Source organism: Canis lupus, chromosome 15, assembly GCF_003254725.2.
Source record: "Canis lupus dingo isolate Sandy chromosome 15, ASM325472v2, whole genome shotgun sequence".
NCBI lineage: Eukaryota > Metazoa > Chordata > Mammalia > Carnivora > Canidae > Canis > Canis lupus.
In genome coordinates this window covers 19,118,744-19,137,198 of record NC_064257.1, presented here as the reverse complement: position 1 = coordinate 19,137,198, position 18,455 = coordinate 19,118,744, and the positions used below count along the sequence as shown (strand labels likewise).

Here is an 18,455-nt window from a genome sequence, read left to right as displayed (position 1 = left end):
ATCAAAACAATGGTTCTTGCCTTTTTGAGGAGGAACTGAACCTACAGGCACAATAAACTATTCAGTAGATGCTAGGAGATAATACATACTATGGGGAAAATTAAGGGGAATGGGGTGGTTGCAGTTTTAGTGATTAGGATAGGCCTTATTGAGATGACATTCAAGCAGACTTGGAGAATGTGGGATGACCCTGATAGAACACATAGTTGGGAGGCTTCTGCTGGAATTTCCTGACTCAATTTGTGGGTTGGGTATCAAGAGAAAATACGTAAAGGATATACTACAGGGCAGGTATGCTTCTAAATATTTGCAGTCCTGGGGCAAGAATGCAGCGGAGACACAAATGGTTAAATATTTAAAAGCTCTGTAAAAATGAAAGTATGTTCAGCGTGCCTATCTTGACAAAGATCTTTGTAAGCGCCTGACCAGATTTATCTTAAAGTCTAGTGCAAGGATGTTTCTTGAGAGGGAGAGCTGATCCTCAGCCCTTCTCTCCTTATTCCCGTCTGAATGATATGGCTCATTTATATGGGTGTCCCAGCCTGCATGCTCAAAATCTGCCCACCCCCCTCCTACAGTAGTGCACACACCGATGGAATGCGTTCCTTGGCAATAGTGGGGGCCATCTAGGCAGGGTATTTGGAATCCTGAGTACCTAGAGTTGGTCTAGAATGAGTATGAACTCCAGATAGGCAAGCCATTTCAACTCCTCTAAAGCTCAGGGCTCTGGATAGGGCCTCTTAACTTGTTTTAAGGGCAATACTGGAACAAGCTTTTTGGCCTGAGCAATTGTACAGGTGGGATTGGCCATCAACTGTGAGAAAGGAGCTGCAGGTAGAGCAGTTCAGGGTGGGGAGGGAGATAGGTTTGGGAGCACATAATACTTGAATTCTTTATTATCCAAGTGGTACTGTAGAGAAGAATAAAAAGATTTTTCATAATTACTGGCCTGAAACAAAACAAGGCTGCTAAAGTTTAAAAACAAAACCCCAAGACGTTAAAAAAAAAAACAAAAAACCATGGTTTTAACTGCAGATCTTTATTGAACCAGTTTCATGCAGGAATTTAAGAAATCACATATAAACCTATGTTGGACTCCTTCCTATCCAGAGCAATATTTTTCAAATTAATAGCAGAAGCTGTAAGAATCCTATAATTCCACAGCCTAAAATCCCCTTAGATTCTTCCCTCTAGTAAAGCACTCCGTGAATACAAGAATGAGGGGGAAGAGGAACCTGTAGAGGATAGCGAGACTGATCCAGGAGGTAGAAGGAAAATTGGGAGCTATGTCCTTGAGGCCAAGAGAACTCTCCAAGAGGGGCAGATAATCCACTCTCAGAGGCTGCTCATGGACCACATGATGTGGACAGCTGGAATACACGGTTGGAATCCGCCTTTTCAGATTGGTTTCCCAAAGCAGTGATTTCATTAGTTTGCTTTAGAAACTCTAATAACTTGTCACATTTTGTAGGGTTTCATATCTACGGCCAAAGTTGTGGTATGTCGGGGAACACTTATTCCCTATACATTTTTGTGAGTGTCTTAATTTATTGTCTTTAAAAAAAACCCATGGCTATTTTTTATGAATTGGTTGTGACTGTTGAAAATAGAGCCAGGTTGTCACTGAGAGATTTCCTACACTCCTGAGATTTCCAATAATCCATGCACTCTGCAGGCTGGAAATTGAGTGGCAAAGCAGGATAAAACACGTGCTTTTGAAAAATCCTGCTGCTTTCCAGGGGTTTCAAAGTAATTGAGGATGCATGTGCTGCATCCTGCCTGCAGGTTAGAGAACATATTTTCTCTTAAGGAAATGGCTTGCACTTAAGATTTAACATTTCGTTTTTTCACCCAGATTTGTATCCCTTTTCCGCATGAAATGCCTTTCTCAACTACACCTGCCCTCCGAGACCGAGTCGCACGCCCCCCTCTCCAGGTGAGCTGACGACTGGCTTCCTGTTAAAGCGAAGAGCAGCCGGTCCTGGTAGAGATCCTCGGGGATGCCCACGCGTCCCAGGAAGGCAGGGGGGAGCCGAGGTGGCGGAGGTGCAGGCTGGTCACTGGTGCGCGGAACTGCGCGTCCTTTAAAGCTTGGTCTTGGTAGAAATCTTTGTAGGACCTCAGTGATTGCCTCTCCCCCTGCAAGACGGTCAGGCGGGGCAACCGGGGGCTCAGAGGGCCTGCCGAGTGCAAGTCCGCGGGGCTCAGGGCTCGCTGCACCTGCCCCGTTTGCGGGGCCTTGTTCCCCCTGTTAAGAGTCAGCCCCCCCCCCCCCGTTGTAAGTTCTGGGTTTTCAGTTACCTCGGAGTAAGGGCGGAATCTTCAGCGGGACGCGGAGGATGGGGGGTCTCGTTCCCCGAGCTCCTCCTCGATTCTTTGCTTGTTCGGCCTCGGGAGCCAGCGGGTGAGGCGGAGGCCTTCGTCCCCTCGGCCAGGTGGGCCAGGTGGGCCAGGTGGGCTGCGCTGCCGTGATGGGCACCCCCCCCCCTCCCCCCCCCGGAGGTCTCATCATTCGCCAGGGCAGAGACGCAAAATGCAGGAGCAGGAGAGGCTCGGGGCGAGCACAGCGTCCCCGGCTCCCCCAGGTGGCCTGAGGTCACGGGGCGTCCCGAGGCCCGAGGGAGGCGGCCCGCCCAGGGGAGGCTGGTAGTGCCCGGGCCGGGCGCTGCTCCCCGGGAGCCTGCGGGAGCCCGCGGATGCCCGGGGCCGGGGCCGGGCGGGACGGCAGGACGGCCTCGGCGCCCCCCGGGCGGGGCACTCGTCGCCTTGCAGCTGGGCGGAGGCGAGGAGTTCCTGGGACTGGGGTCCGGGCAGCCGGCGCCGGGCGGGGAGCGCGGGGTGAGGGGGCGGGGCGGGGCCGCGGAGGGGGCGGGGCCGCGGGGGGGGCGGGGCTCCCGGCTTAGGCGGTGCGGGGGCGGGGCCAAGGGGGGCCGGGGTCGGCCTCGGGTCCCCGCTAATGAGAAGCGCGGGGCGGGGCTTCCGGCTAATGTGGCGGGGGCGGGGCCAAGGGGCGGGGCCGGGGTCGGCCTCGGGTCCCCGCTAATGAGAAGCGCGGGGCGGGGCTTCCGGCTAATGAGGGGGCGGGGCCTCGGGGGCGGGCTCGGCGGGGGCCGGCTAATGAGGGGGCGGGGCCTCGGGGGCGGGGCCGGAAGCGGCCTCGACGGGGCCCGGCTAATGAGGGGGCGGGGCCCGGCTAACGAGGGGGCGGGTCTGGGCGGGGCCGGGGGCGGGCCCGGCGGGGCCCCGGCTAATGAGGCGCGCGGCGGCGGCGGCGGAGCGCGTCTCGGAGCTGGGCTTTCCCCCGCGCGGCTGGCGCCGGGAGCCGCCTTTTCCGCTGGGTGTCACTCGGGGGTGGGGGTCTGGTTCATTGAAAAGCGCCGCGAGGGGGGCCCGGCCAGTGCCCTTCGGTGAGCGCTCGCGGGCGGACGGCGGAGGCTCGCGGCGGCGGGACCTTGCGCCCCAGGACGCGGCTGCCCCTGCGCGCGGAGCCCGGGCCGCTGCGCCCGCTGCTCCCTCTGCGCCCGCTGCGCCCGCTGCGCCCGCTGCGCCTGCTGCGCCTCGGCCTCCTGTGCGCGCTCCGGCCGGGCGGCCGCGGGAGCCGCGGGAGCCGCTGGGGCGAGGACGGCGCGCGGCTGCTGCTGCTGCCCCCGGCCCGGGCGGCGGGGAGCGGAGAGGCCGAGCCGGGCGGCGGCCCCGCCTATGCCGGGAGGATGCTGGAGAGCAGCGGCTGCAAGGCGCTGAAGGAGGGGGTGCTGGAGAAGCGCAGCGACGGCCTGCTGCAGCTCTGGAAGAAAAAGTGCTGCATCCTCACCGAGGAGGGGCTGCTGCTGATCCCGCCCAAGCAGCTGCAGCAGCCGCCGCCGCCGCCGCCGCCCCAGCAGCCGGGGCCCGGCCCGGCCGAGCCGTCCCAGCCGGGAGCGCCCGCCGCCGCCAGCCTCGAGCCGCCGGGCAAGCTCAAGGAGCTGCACTTCTCCAACATGAAGACCGTGGACTGCGTGGAGCGCAAGGGCAAGTACATGTACTTCACCGTGGTGATGGCCGAGGGCAAGGAGATCGACTTTCGGTGCCCGCAGGACCAGGGCTGGAACGCCGAGATCACGCTGCAGATGGTGCAGTACAAGAACCGCCAGGCCATCCTGGCCGTCAAGTCCACGCGGCAGAAGCAGCAGCACCTGGTGCAGCAGCAGCCGCCGCCCCCGCAGCCCCCGCAGCCCCCGCAGCCCCCGCAGGCGCAACCCAAGCCGCCGCCGCCGCAGCCGCAGCAGCTGCACCCGCACCCGCACCCGCTCCCGCACCCGCACCCACTCGCGCACCCGCACCCGCAGCCGCACGGCCACCGGCTGCTCCGCAGCACCTCCAACTCCGCCTGAAGGGGCCACCCAGGTAAGGGCCTCGGCGGGGGCAGGTGCGCGGGCCCGGGGGGCGGAGGGAGGCCGCTGACCCCCCTGACCCCGCTGACCCCGCGGCGGCGCCCACGCGCGGGGGCGGCGGGGCGGGCGCCACCTGCTGCGGCCGGGGCTGGAGCCCGGACTCCCGCCGCTCGCTTCTTCCCAGGTGCGAGGACCACACGTGGGACGAGCAGCTTTGCACCGTCACTTGCACCTGAGAATCGTCTCCCCGCCCCGCGCGCCCCGGGAGCTCGCCCCGGGAGCTGGACGCCTCCCTGTCTCCTCCTCGCCCCCCGGCGCCCCCCATCGCAGCGCAGGACACCTGCCGCCCCGAGGGCTCGCTATTTATGGACCTTTGCGAGGATCTTCCAGTACGGTGGACCTTCTAGGAGCAACGATGTACTGTAATTTTTATTTTAATGTATTTTGATTTATGATTATTTATTAGTTCTTTTTTTTTAAATGCTTGTTTTAAGACATTTCTGAATGTAGGCCATTTTCCAGGAAAAAAAAAAAGAAAAAAAAAAGAAAAGAAAGAAACTCTATTTTCAAGAACTTATTCCCTAGTAAACTCTAATCTTGGAAAAGAAGAAAAGAAAAAAAAAAGTAGAAGGGCGGTGGAGGGGAAAACGTTAAACATTCATTATTCCTAGGGCATTTCCAGAAGGTCTGACACTTTCGTTGTTTTGCCAGGTGGTTGAAATTAAACTCTGTGATATTACTTCACTTTTACTTTGAGATTTTTTTTTTTTCTTAGACATACATTTTCTTTCGAGTAGAAGTTTTCAAAAGCTCAGTGTTCGGAATCGTATAACTATGAAAATCTAATTCCTTTTCTAAAAGGAGATTTGTAGTAGTGATATCTAATTCCAAATATTTAACACATAACCCAACTGATGGCAGGATGAGCGTATCCTGAATAAATGGTAGGGCTGATGTAATGGAGGAAAAGCTTTGCTTATGTCATATGTTTGAAGGGGCTAATGAGACTTCTGTGATTTCTGAGTATGAGTGCATTAGGCGTTTCGTTTCATCGTTTCAAAAAAAAAAAAAACACAGCGGGGCGGGGGTGGAGGTGGGGGGGAAGAGAACTGTTCAACTTGTTGGAGAGAACATTTGTGCTCTTACCCACCCTAGAGATTACCCTTCTCTGAGAGCTTTGCACACTCTACTTGAACACCTTTTCTGACCCTTTTACTGTATTCTAGAAATGTACTCTAGAATCTCATAATCTAAAATAGATATTTTAAATATTTCGAAGGACTAGGAGTCTTAGCTTTTTTGTATTCATACCGAAAATACTGCTGAGCAGAGAAACCAACTCTTCTGCTTCTTACTGCTCTGTGAGACATGAGGGTCGTATATCATGTAGCCAGGTTAGCTAAACTCAGACATTGAAAAAGGAAGGACTGGATAAAGCCTGGATTTTCAGTAAGAAAACAACCCAGTCTTGTTTTAGCAGCCACTTGTTCAGGAGTCTGAGGGGTGGGGTGGAGCAGCGGGGGAGGATGTGCTTTTAAAGGTGGAACAAACCCTCTTCTGTATCAAATCAAAAGGATGGTCCAAATCCACAAGGGCAGATGCTGCTTAGGCTTAAAAAAGAACCCTAGTTGATACCAAATCCTCCTGGGGCTGAAAATCACTTCCTATCTGCATGCCTTTATTGATGGTCTCTGTTTTCCATTATCTTTTTCACAAAGTCTTGATCAGTATTTTTCCAGCATCCAAATACTGAATGGTCAGTATTACTAGGCCATTGCTAAGTTGCAGAGTCGAGAAAGGAAAAGAGAAGGCCGTGCTAGAGACCTCTTTATTCTCCTTCCACCTAGAAAGGAGTTGAGATCAAATTCCTTTCTAGTACAATATTTAAATGATGAATTTTGGGGTCACAACTCTAATCTGAAAAGTTGTGGGTTGGGGGGGGAGTTCAAACTCAGGCAAATAGCAAGTACACCTTAAGGGACTCCCACTTCCAGTGGCTAAGTCACAGTTCTGGAAATAGGCTGCAAAGGTCAGAAACGTAAATAGATACACACAGACGCACACACACACGTGCATATACGTGTAGGTATGTGTGTGGGTATGACGGGCAGTTCTGACAACAGATCTGAAGAGTTCTTAACTGTGCTTCGGCTTCTCTCGAACCACGGTTGTGCTTTTTAGATAATGCCTCGTTGTATGGTCTTAATATACGCAGGCCCTATAGCCCCCGATTCAACCGTAGTTTTTGTCTCTCAAGTTTTTGTGCTATAAAAAAAAGAAGTCCAATCCATACCAAATATTTTTAAGATTAACATTGTTGGGGGCCCTTCAAAGGCCTTTGTATGTTGTCCACTTATGCACAGGCGAGGTAGCGTGTGGGAGACAATAGGGAGACAATAGGCCCAGGCTTTCTTCGGGGCTGGAATTTTCTCCTGCCCCCTCTCCCCTCAGAGGCTGGCTGTTAAGGGGCCTCCAGATTCCTGGGGCCTTCGTCCGCCCCTCCGCGGCCCTGTCCCTGGTCTGCTGGGACAGTCCCCCCACGCTGGCCCTCCCGGCAGCCCTCTCGCCTCAACCCTTCTCAGCATTTACCTGTGAGACCTCGGAAATGAGAAAGGAGGGGGACAGGATGTCTTGTTGTTTGACACTTTGAGCCCAGGGTGGCTGGATCATTTTTTCAGAACAGCACAAGCAGCACACAGGACACAGAGGCAAGCCACTCCCTGTGTCAGCGGCCAGTGTACCATATTCTGTAAGAAAACGATACAAACCACCCGAGGTCATTGTGTTTTTAAAGATTTTATTTATGTATTCATGAGAGAGAGAGAGAGAGAGAGGCAGAGACCCAGGCAGAGGGGGAAGCAGGCTCCCCGCAGGGAGCCCACGTGGGCCTCGATCCCAGGACCCGGGTCACGGCCTGGGCCCAAGCAGGTGCAGCACGCCTTGGCCCCTCGCCTCAGGCCTGACCGTGGCCAGCTTGTGGCCAGTGCGAGTCCAGCACATTGCCTGTTTTCCGTCCCCGGGGCAAGTGACTTGGTTTGCCTTTGGCTCCAGGGCCGAGGACAGGGCCTGAGACTGAGTGCAGCCCGAGCCTCGAAGGTGAAAACCGGCCTGGGGCCCTGGGGGCCCTCGGGCTCCTCTTTCGAACCTGCCGAGCTCGCTGCTGGGGCTTTGCCAGGAAGCCACCCCGAGCAGCAGCGTAAAATGTGGGAATCCCAGGGCTCACGTCCAGTGCATCCGCGACTCTCCCAAGAGACACGCACACATACCTAAAGCACCCTAAGCTGGACTACCCATGGAGTTCTGTTGAATGGGTTTTAAAGATCGGTTTTGTAGACTTGACACAATTCGAAGGGCAACTTTTTGATCTGCAGTGTTGAACGGATCTAGGGCTACACTAGGTTGGATGACAAGGCGGCCTGTGACTTTGTCGGCAGGACATCTGCCAAGTGGAGGAAGGACTCCACCGGGGTTTTCCTGGCAGGGCCCCTGTGGTACAGTGAAGGCGGCAGAAGGACCCTGGAAGCATCTGCATAAAAGCATAAAAGCTGGTGAGACCTACTGCCACCTGCTCTGAAGTGACCTGTCCGGGATCAGTTAGGCCCGGTGGTGGTGGTGGGGGCGGTGGGTTCAATAATACGTGGTCCTTCTAGATCACTGTATTTATTTTGTGAGGAAGGATAAAACTACCGTCCGTTACATTCCACCATCCGTCTTCCGCTTAAGGTTTTAGAATTTGCAAGTATCGGCTTCTGAAAACCAAGCATCACCAGGTACCACATGCTTTAGAAAGTGCATCACATTTGTGAACTTAATAGTGTGGTCGCAATTTGTATAAATATGCCTCTAATGACTTTTGGGAGATGTGATTTATTTTTCATATTTAAATGCATTCCACTTCAAATAAAGTATCTATTGTGATGACCAACCTGTGCCCCGTTCGGAGGCCTTGTTAACGCGGCACGTACACTATGCGTTCCGGGGGGAGAAAGGTTCTAAAGGGCTTGGCTGTTCTAAAGGCCATGGACATCCTGGGAAGAAAAGAGCCATTTTAGAGGTGGGGAATTATTTTTTTAAGACTTATTTATTTATTTATTCTGGGAGGGTATGGGGGGTGTGGTGGGTGGAGAGGGAGAGAAAACATCTCAAGCAAATGGCGAGCTGAGCGTGGAACCCCACGACGGGCTCGATCTCAGGATCATGACCTCAGGTCAGGATCATGACCTGAGCTGAAATCAAGACTCTTGGACGCTTAACCGACTAAGCCACCCAGGTGCCCCTACCTGGGAATTTTTAATAAAATAGAGAAATTCCCTAAGGTCTTTTGGTGAAATAATTAGCTTTCAGAATGCTAATGAATCTGAGTTGAATTTTCCATAGCACCCCAGAGGATGAGAAATGGTCTCCAGTGATTACTTTGAAGGTAATTCCCTCCGAGTTCCAGACAGATTCGAGTCCTAGGTCCCTGGAGAGCGTGAAGCCTTGGCTCTAAGAGAATCATTCTTCAAGCAGGTTCTCTCTAAAGCTTCCTGTTTTGTGTTGAAAGCAGAAGAGAGACTTGACTCTCTAAAGGAAAACATACCTTTACTCTTAGACAATCTCCACTGGCATCTAAAAGACATTAAATCTCAAAAAAGACTTTCAAATGTGGAATTGGAAGGCAATTTTTTTTTTATCCTTTGCACAGTCTTACAGTGATAGCTTTATTACTCTGCTGTTTCTTCGTTTTTTAAAGAAGAAATGAAAAATGAGAAGACAAATTACTGACGTTGCAAGGGGATGTCAGGGTTACCATGTGACAAGGTGGTAAAGCAGGGCTGAACGGACTTCAGAGTCCTCGCGTATGGGTTCAAGTCCAGATCATACCACTTACCAGTATGCGGATCTTGCATGTCTTAACCTTTTGGAAACTCCGTTTCCTTTTCCATTAAACGGTTAATAAAAATTCCTGCCTTACAGTTATTGAGAAGATTCAGTAAGCACACAAAGAAGCGCTTAGAAGCTCCCTGTATACAGCAGATAAACTGGCTTGGGAATCATTATAACCATTTGAATGTATAATATATGGTGTTTTAATTGTATTTTCTGAGATCTCCGCGTAAGACCAGGACGATGGGCAATATGGCAATATCCTTGTATTTAACTTTGAAAAGGAAAAACGGCCATTATTTATAGTGCTACTATTTTCATTTGCTTATCACTTTCCAATCTTGGTGCACATGCCTATGTATTTTAAGCAAGTTACAATTAAACAATAAAAATACCCAGATTGCCACTTGAGGACAGAGAGAACATTTGGTCCCCAGTTCTGAGAGTGTTGGTGGCTGTTGTGCTCCCAGAGAGTCCTGTCCCTGGAATTGTCTCAGGGAGAGCCACCTTGCTCTAGGATGCCCCCCTCCTTGGGGATAGCCCACATCCAGTGATTGGTCCGTGGACAGTGGATAAAGACCAGGCCCTGTTGTGTCAAGTGAAAGGGCCATCCCAGCTCCCACAGCTCCCTACAGAGAACTGTCTCAACAGTAAACCTGCTCTGAAGTTCAGCTCCCTCTCTGACCAATCTTGTTTCCCTTGTTCCATCACAGGTGAGGTCCCCAGGAGCCCTGACTCTGTTCCCCACCTGCCTACCCAAACCTCCCAAATCTGAGAGTCTTGGAACCTATTGCTCAGGGAATCCTGTCTATGACCATAATAATCAAGTGTATGCTTTAGAGTAGTACCTCTCTATGTGGAGCCATTCTATTCCCCAGGAGACATGTGACAGTGTTTGGAGGCACTCTTGGTTTTCACAACTGGTGATAGAGGTCAGGGATCAATATCCTACAATTCTCAGGACAGACAGACCTTCACAACAAAGAATTATTTAGCCCAGAATGTCAATAGTGCCAAATGTCAATAGTGCTTTAGAGCTAGATAATCTTGTTCTTGTTAGCTGAGTTCCCTGGGGCAAGTGATTTTTTTTTTTTTTAACTTCAGTTTTCATGTGAAAATGCAGACAGTGATAGTACCTGTCTCATGGGGTTGTGAACCCAAAACTAGGTAGTTCACATAAAGGGCTGTCGCTGCTCCTGTCACAAAGCACGCATTCGGTACATGGTAGCTGTTGTCCTAATTATTATTATTTAAAGCCATATGACAACCTAATATCCCATTGTTTTGATGTATTATTTTATTGATTTTCCTGTTGTCATTCAGTGAGTTTCTGTTTTTATGCTCTTGTCAATACTGCTTCAATAAATATCTTCGTGTATTCACTGTGTTGAAAAGAAGAGGGACTTGGATTCTAGTTCTGACTCTGCTTAGTCTGGTGACATGAGGCAGCTCGTTTAATGTCTCTGAGCCTTAGTCTCCTCATTTGTAGGTGGGGACGATGGCCCTGCTCGTGCGGGGACATTACGGACACACTATGAAGCGGCAGTGACGTCTACAGGAGTTCGAGTCCTGGAGCTTCCGCTCAACTACTTGACTCACAGACAAAGCACCATGGGAATGAAAACATTGTTACTATCTGGAGACTATTTTAAGAGGGATTATATCTTATCTATATTTCTATTACGCCTATAGATATTATATGTGTATATAATACACATCTGTGTATCCCAATTCAAATAACCTGGATTTAAGAAGTAAAGTTTATTGCAACTAAAAAATTAGCATCACGTAATTCTGGCCTTTTTTTTTTTAAATAAAACTTAAGCCAGATTTATATTTATATTAAAGCAGAAAGAATCATGTAAGCATGACATTACAACCGCCCAGAATTAGTGACAGAGGAAAACCTGAGCAGTGAACCCACTGGCCCTATGATTCTATTGAACAGAGCGTTTTCACAGGCTTTGCCTCTTTCTCAAAGACTTTGGTGGAAACCCTCACCACACAGAGAGGCAAGCCAGTATCCTGGGGTGAGTGTTCTAGAGCCCCGGCCTGGACTGCCTATCAAGGGTCTGGCTATCAGAGGTGGCACAGGTGGGGGCCGGAGGACCTTGGAGATCCAGAGGATGTGGGTGGGCTGCGGCTGGAGGCCGGCCTCCTCGAGCCTCCTTGGTCTGCGGGCTCTTCCGAATCTGATTTTAATTTAAAGAGGTTGCTAGCCCCCGAGGACAAAGACGCCCACTTCGTCACCTGCTAGGTCACAGAGTCACAGGTAGCTGTGGGAGGGCCTTAGTCCCTGCAGGGCCCCCACCTGAAGCATTTGCTGGTTAGTTAGACTCCGGAAAGTAGAACTTGAAAAAACAGTCCACGTGGCTAAGTTGCATACCCTGAGACCCTGCTGGGCCCCAACGTCCCACCGTCCCTAGGTCCCTAGCGACCAGACGTCCTGAGGGCAGAGCACAGGCAGAACCGGGAACCGACTCCTGAGGAGCCTCAGGTTCCAGTCATGTCACTGTGCTCCGCCGGCTCTGTCCTGACGCCGGGAGTTCACACAGGTCAGTTATTTTGCAATGATTTTGAACTTTGTTGCAGCAAATTCTACTAAGTGGTGCGGCCTACCCTGTCAGGGCTGACTCATCACCTCGGAAGAGCAGCCCGGCTCTGACTAATCACAGGCAAGGAAGCCAAACTTGCAATCGTCCTGGGCACGCTCTCCGTAGGCACACTCTCTTCCTGGTCTTTCACTGTTGAACAACTGTCCGTTTCTACAAAGCTTGGCTACGGCTTGTAGACACATCCCCGTCTTCAACGAACCATCTAAGCAACTCCCAATGCGTGTGTGTGTGTGTGTGTGTGTGTGTGTGTGTGTGGTCACTTTTCTTGCTAATAACCCTCCCGGCGGCTGAGGGCGGGTTGGTCAGGCTTCTGTTGCGGAATGTGACATTGGAAGGGTTGGGAAGAGTATGGGCAGAGCTGACTTCCTCAAGCTTCGAGGGTTAGCCCCGCCCTACCTCAACTCCTGGTACCAAGCAGTGGCCTGTGATGGAGCCAGGTCCCTCCGCAGTTTCCTGTTGTCTTTCAACACCACCACTGGAGGGAATGGCGAGATCTCAGCCGGAGAACAATTCAATAACTTTACCCTTAGTCTGCGACCACGCAGGAGACTCTTAAGGTGGATATGAGCCTAGGAGTTGTGTTTGCAGGCATGAGAGGGACTCTGATCCTTCCAAGATGCACAGGCTCACTATTCAATAATTATAACGATTTCCAGAAGTTCTAAGTGATGCCTATAAACAGTGCCAGGTAGCACCGGAAGACCTGGGCTGCATGGCTGTCTCAACAGCTAGTGGCCCTTCTTTGTATTTGCCTTCTCTAAAATGGTAGGCGACAGCACCTCTCTCCTTCTTGCATAAATGGTGAGTTTGAGACCAGAGCTGACAACAGAATTTTAGGAGTTTAGACAAAGCCTCCTTCATCCTTCCCCTTTCCATGGAGGAAGAGAATGAAGCTGGGGGGGGGGGGGTGTGGGGTGGGTGGGAGGGTGTTGGCAATGACCTGCCCGTGGTCACACAACCAGTTAAAGTCGACGACCACATTAGAACCTGAACCCAGCTTTCCTGATCCTTAATTAATCCTTTCCACTACTTTGTGAGGTATGGAAGATAATTTATGTAAATTCAAGATGGTGCTATTCTTGGGGACAATCACTTGAAGAATTCAGACATCACATCCTTTCCCCCAAAAGTATACATTTTTATTTAGACGTTATAAACTGCCTTAAGGAGTTTGTAGATGTTGAAAATAAACCATTTACTTTGATTTGATTCCACAAGTTTAAGGAATGAGTTGTGACTTAGACCTTTCAAAGAGAATCCGTGTGGGTCAACAGAAGCCTTATGCAAGAGGAAAATTCACAAAAGAAAGCAGATCTATATATTTTGCAAAGGACATAGTTTAAAATACGATGGTTGGGATATGTATTTTTTTTTAATTTAATGGAAGTCATTTATTTAGGAATTGGGTTAAAAAGCTGTTGGGAATTTGTCTTAACACATGACTCCTAAAATATTCATGGAATGTTTCCAGTGTTACTAGTCATCCTTGAGGTCTTGAAATGATCTCTGAAGCTGAGAATGTTGAAGTGATTCGAATGTTTATACAGTTACTTGAGGAGGTAACTGAGTGGCTCTGCCTGCCTCTCTGTGTAGGTGTCAGGAGAAATACTTGAAAAAAGTTTGTTGAAGGCGATGGGTCCATGGGCACCCAGGAAATCCTAACAGGAGGGATGGCTGTTGCTGCCCCTTTGGGAAACGAGGTGGGTGTAACCCACATGGCTGCAGCTTCCAGCATAGGTGACACTTTGTGACCCACCTAGGACGTTACACGCCCAAACTGACGCCTTGCAGATGTCAGAACTCTTACCTTCTAATGAGAAGAGAGGAGAGAGAAAAAGAAGAGGGATCTTTAACGAGTGTGTCATTCAGTGAGTTTCTGTTTTTATGTTTGTCCTGCTCCAGGACACAGGATTTTGATTGAAAAATTCCGTGTGCGCCCTGCCCTGGGTGATGCCCTTACTTCCTCTTATGTGAAATGACCTTTCACAGAGCTTCACTCATAGCCCTTGGCTCCCTCCTGGAGTCCCAGCACTTGTCACAAGGCTGTGGGCTGCCCGCTTGTCCTTCTGCAAGTGGTGACTGGAAGGCCTTGATAGGAAGGATGCTGACAGCCTCTCTCTGCCCGCAGATTGGCAGCATTCCTGACCCGGGCACCTCGAGAGCCTGGGAAAGCGCTTTGATTTCTATGTGGCTTGAACAAACAATACCCAGTCAAACCGAGCGACTGTGACGTCGCGCTCAGAGCAGTTTGTGTAGGATTAGCTGGCCCTCGGGGCCCCCCAACCGACTCATGACAGTGCCAGGGTCCTCATCAGGGGACCCTCTTATCTGTACACATTTCACTTGATGTCGGAAGTCAAGATTCTTACTTCAAAGTTCCTGCACAGTCACGTGCAGAGCGGGGACAAGGGACAAGGAATGTGTGCGAGACTTTGCCCCAGGCCGGCCTGCGGAGTGACAGGTCCTGGAGGACCTGTGACAGAAGTGACAGGAGACTGGAGGACCTTGCAGCGGAGTTTTCAAGACTCCCTCAACTCCTGCTTTCCTCAGGTCCCCACCAGTATGTCCCCTTCGCTCAGGATGCGAAGCTCCTACCGACCTTTAAGGGTTTGGGTGGTTTCTTTTTTTTTTTTTTTTTTTTTAATTTTTATTTATTTATGATAGTCACACACAGAGAGAGAGAGAGAGAGGCAGAGACACAGGCAGAGGGAGAAGCAGGCTCCATGCACCGGGAGCCCGACGTGGGATTCGATCCCGGGTCTCCAGGATCGCGCCCTGGGCCAAAGGCAGGCGCTAAACCGCTGCGCCACCCAGGGATCCCCGGTTTGGGTGGTTTCTAACAAGGGATTACAGACATCAATTTTTAAAAAATAGAGGTTGTTCTGGAGGGAAATGAAGACTTAAGATTTCTTCTCTCAAAAGCTGTTTCTCCTCTAACTGAGAAGAGAAGGAAATGCAGAATAAAAGGGAACTTCTGTGAGTTTTTGATGAGCTCACATCTTTTAAGAAACAGTTTCTGTAATTAGGCTGCAGTTTGAGAAGCTGACATTCTTAGACCAGCCCACAGGAGGAGCGGAGGCACAGGACTGTCCCTGTCCCTCCCGCAGGACTGGCCGCTCAGGCCAAGGACAGAGCGTGCTCCCGCCCAGTGCCAAGGTCACAGTAAGTGCTCAATAAAGAGTAGCTCCAACAGGATCACTGAGCTCACTGGGCAGATCTGATAGGGGTCTGGTGGGTAGACCTGCCATGATTTTTTTGCACAATTTTTTTTTTTTTTTTTTGGTTAATGAAGATCCTATTTGGTTAACAGCACACCTTAACAAAAATGGGTTGCTAATTCACATATAAGTAAGACACATGCTTTAAAACAAGAATTAAGGAGTCCAGACACCTATAAAAAATTGGAACGATTTCTCCAGGTTTTGTTATCAGTGACTGATGAGCCTGATTCGACTCAGAAAATTAACGCAGCAGGCCTCTAAGGGATACAAATAGGAATAAAATATAAAGTTTGCTCTCAAGAAACTTACCTCCGGAGCCTGGGGGAGATCGGACAGGATATTATTGCTGGTCTAGTTCTAATTGTAGTTAATAGAGTACTAGTAATAGCAATAGCACAAACTAGCATTTATTGGCTGATTACTAAGTGCCAGGCTCTACGCTATGTGTTTTATGGGAATTACCTTAGTAGTTAGCAATCTTTGATGTAGGTACTTCAATCAGCATTAGGTTTGACAGTATTTCGGAAGTAGCTCCAAAAAAGCATATTAAGATACAGCTTTCCTTCTCCTTTATGCACGAGAAGTCCAGAGGTGGGCAGTTTAGGGCTCCTGTAGTGGTTTCTTGCTCATCATGGAACCAGGCTCCTTTTATCCTTCTCTTCCACCAGCCAGTTGGTATAGGGCTTACGTCCTCAGGATCCAAGACGGTTGCTGAAGTTCCAGACACATTAGCTGAGTTCTAGACAAGATGAAAGAGAAATTGGGAGCCGATCAAAAAAGAAACACTTTCTAGATAACTATTTGTTTTTAGAGAAGTTTTGGGATTCCCATACGATGACTTTCACTTACATCTTGTTTTCGATCCGAAGTCGCAAGGAAGGCCAGAAACGTATCCCTTCAGAAAGGCCCGCTGCCATCCCCACTAAAATCAGGGCTCCATCAGCAAAGAAGAGCAAGAATGCTTTTGGGGAAGAGAGCTAGCAGTCTCAAGCATGGTTCTTACCACCCTCCAGGTAGCAGTTGAGAAATTGAGGATTAGGAGTTGAAGACACTCGGCAGCAAACGGTGAGACCAGGATTGTCATCCAAACATCTAACTCTGTTGCCTTTGTGCTTAATCTCCGGCAAGCCATGCCTGTGCAAGGGGTGGAGAGCCAAGGCGCACCCGCCACAGACACGGGGGCCTGCTTAGAAACATCAGCATATCATCTTCTATGTATAGTCACGATTCTTACTAATGTCTTACATGCTCCTTTCAAATACGGCAGTGCTGTGATGATGTTCAGTGGGTTCTTTTTTTACATTTGGACAATTTAACTAGAATGCAACTGATCTTTAAAACAGAAAGATGTAGTCACTTTCATGCCTTGGTGTCAGAGTCATTTTGACATAGGAGAGGTACAAGAAAGATCCATGGTTCTCAGAGGCATCAGGGGGCTTGGTGGTTTTACAGCAGCCAGCCCTTTTAGAGACCTCGTGTCCACCAACATTTATAGGTTCCGTGACGAGACCCTAACAGGGAATCAGGAGGAGAAATGAGTGACTTTCATTCATGCTCAACACAAGGAGCATGCTAGGGTTGATTATATGATTATAGCTTCTTATTCTTTAGGGAGTTCCTTCCAGGGTCAGCAGAGTAGTGCAAAGAATCCTGGAGTCTAGACTTGGCTTTGCTGCTAATGAGCTGTGTGATCCTAAGCAAATGACTCTGCCTAAAGATATGTCCTCAACTGCTCCCTTTTGATGATAATATTTTACAATTATTAGTTATTTCTAGATACGACTGCCTTTTTTTTTTTTTTTTTTTTTTTTAAAGAGTACAAGCTTTGAATTTGGAGGACCTGGATTCTACTCTGAGCTCTGCTTCTTCTAAGCTGTGTGACTTTGCACAAGTGGCCTCACATTCTTAAACTTCCATTTCCTTACCTGTAAAATATACTGTAAAATAAATCAGTTCTATAGAGCTATTGTGCAGGTGAAGATAAATAATATTTGTGAAAATGCTTTGTAGAGTAGTGCATGACCAGTAAATGTGATCAGTTTATGTTATTTACCCAACTAAGCACTTCATTTTTAGTACTTAATGTGTTATATCAATTTATACCCAATTAAGAGGGGAGTGAGGGAGAGAGATTTTATGTCATCTCTGCATTAGGAGAGACAGGAAAGGAAGGATTTATAGCTATACCCATAGGTTAAAATATGGTCTCTTCTGTTCATCTAGTAAAGTTTAGATACAGTCAGCAAAGGCCTCTTTCCCTACTAAGGAGCCTGTGTCTCTTCAGGCCAAACATCTGAGAAGAGCTATGCTGAAGAGCATTCCCATCTCATGACCTCTTTACTTCAATCCACTGGAGCCACAGACAGTGAGAATCTCCGCCGGCCTACAAGACCGGCTATCTTTATTCCGTGCTTTCCCCTAGTCCTTCCTTTAGGAAGAAGGAGGAATCCACAACAAGGCATGCTTACTTTGTAGGGCTTTGTTTTTGTTGTTGTTTTGACAGCCCAGTATGCCTGCAACTCAACCTCCTTCAGCTCCTATCCGATGAAAACCCAGCTGCACAATGAGAACTGCTGACCAGAATGATGGAAGACGGACACTACGTGACCCAAGTGCCCAGCTATTATTCTCTAGAGCTAGACTAGATTCTAACATGATCTAGAATTATTTTCTGCATATCGGCCTGAAATGAAAATGGGTACTTCTGAAAGACTTGATTCAGGCAGAAAATTTATGTGAGCTGAATCTTCCATTGCCTGAACCCTCTAGTGAGCAGTGTTTACCTTCAATAATGTAACCAGAGACAGTAATGATTGATTGAGGAAATACTAAAAATGTAATCATAGTAGTTATTATTTTTTTTCCAGCATTTGCTTTATAACTCGTCCTTTATCTTAGTAGTGCTATTAGGTAGGTACTGTTATCTCCCTTTTTTTCTGATAAGAAAATAGAAGCTTAGAGAAGTTACATAAGTTCCCAAGATCAGAAGGCAATGACGTGGATCTGGGCGACTCCAGAGGCCCTGTTCCTTCCACAACGGGAGGCTGACTTCCAGCCCTTCCTACTTAGCAGCACTGGGGGGATGGGGGTATCAAGCACAGCTGGGATCACCTTTTTGGGGGGCGGGGGAGAGAGGGCCTTGGCAGAGTGCAGCTGTGATGCCAGTATGACTTTCCAGAGAAGAGTGTGGTGCCAGAGGCCATCACATAGCCTGCAAATTCTCTTCCCAGACCACCCTGCTAAGTGCTCTGTGAGCTTTGAAGTTATTATTTTATTTATGGACTGATGGGATTGTGGGTCAAGGGGAAAAACATAAAGACTAGTTTCATTTAGCATCTATTTAAAACAATACATGCATGCCTTTATAAGGAATGGAATGGAAG

At 49.4% G+C, this 18,455-nt stretch overlaps 1 protein-coding gene and 1 long non-coding RNA gene across 2 annotated transcripts; both read left to right on the top strand.

Moving 5' to 3' along the window:
• The first annotated feature begins 3,239 nt into the window (after positions 1-3,239).
• PHLDA1 (pleckstrin homology like domain family A member 1) lies at positions 3,240-4,692 on the top strand. Its single transcript, XM_025439107.3, is given in 3 exon segments — positions 3,240-3,435; positions 3,437-4,383; positions 4,555-4,692. Coding segments are annotated over 2 exon segments (1,119 nt in total). The 5' UTR covers positions 3,240-3,250; the 3' UTR covers positions 4,371-4,383; positions 4,555-4,692.
• Positions 4,693-11,516: 6,824 nt separating this feature from the next.
• On the top strand, positions 11,517-17,924 carry LOC125752598 (uncharacterized). The gene is made up of 2 exons (XR_007402529.1): positions 11,517-11,791; positions 17,576-17,924. It is a non-coding gene; the product is annotated as an uncharacterized LOC125752598 (long non-coding RNA).
• Positions 17,925-18,455: the final 531 nt, after the last annotated feature.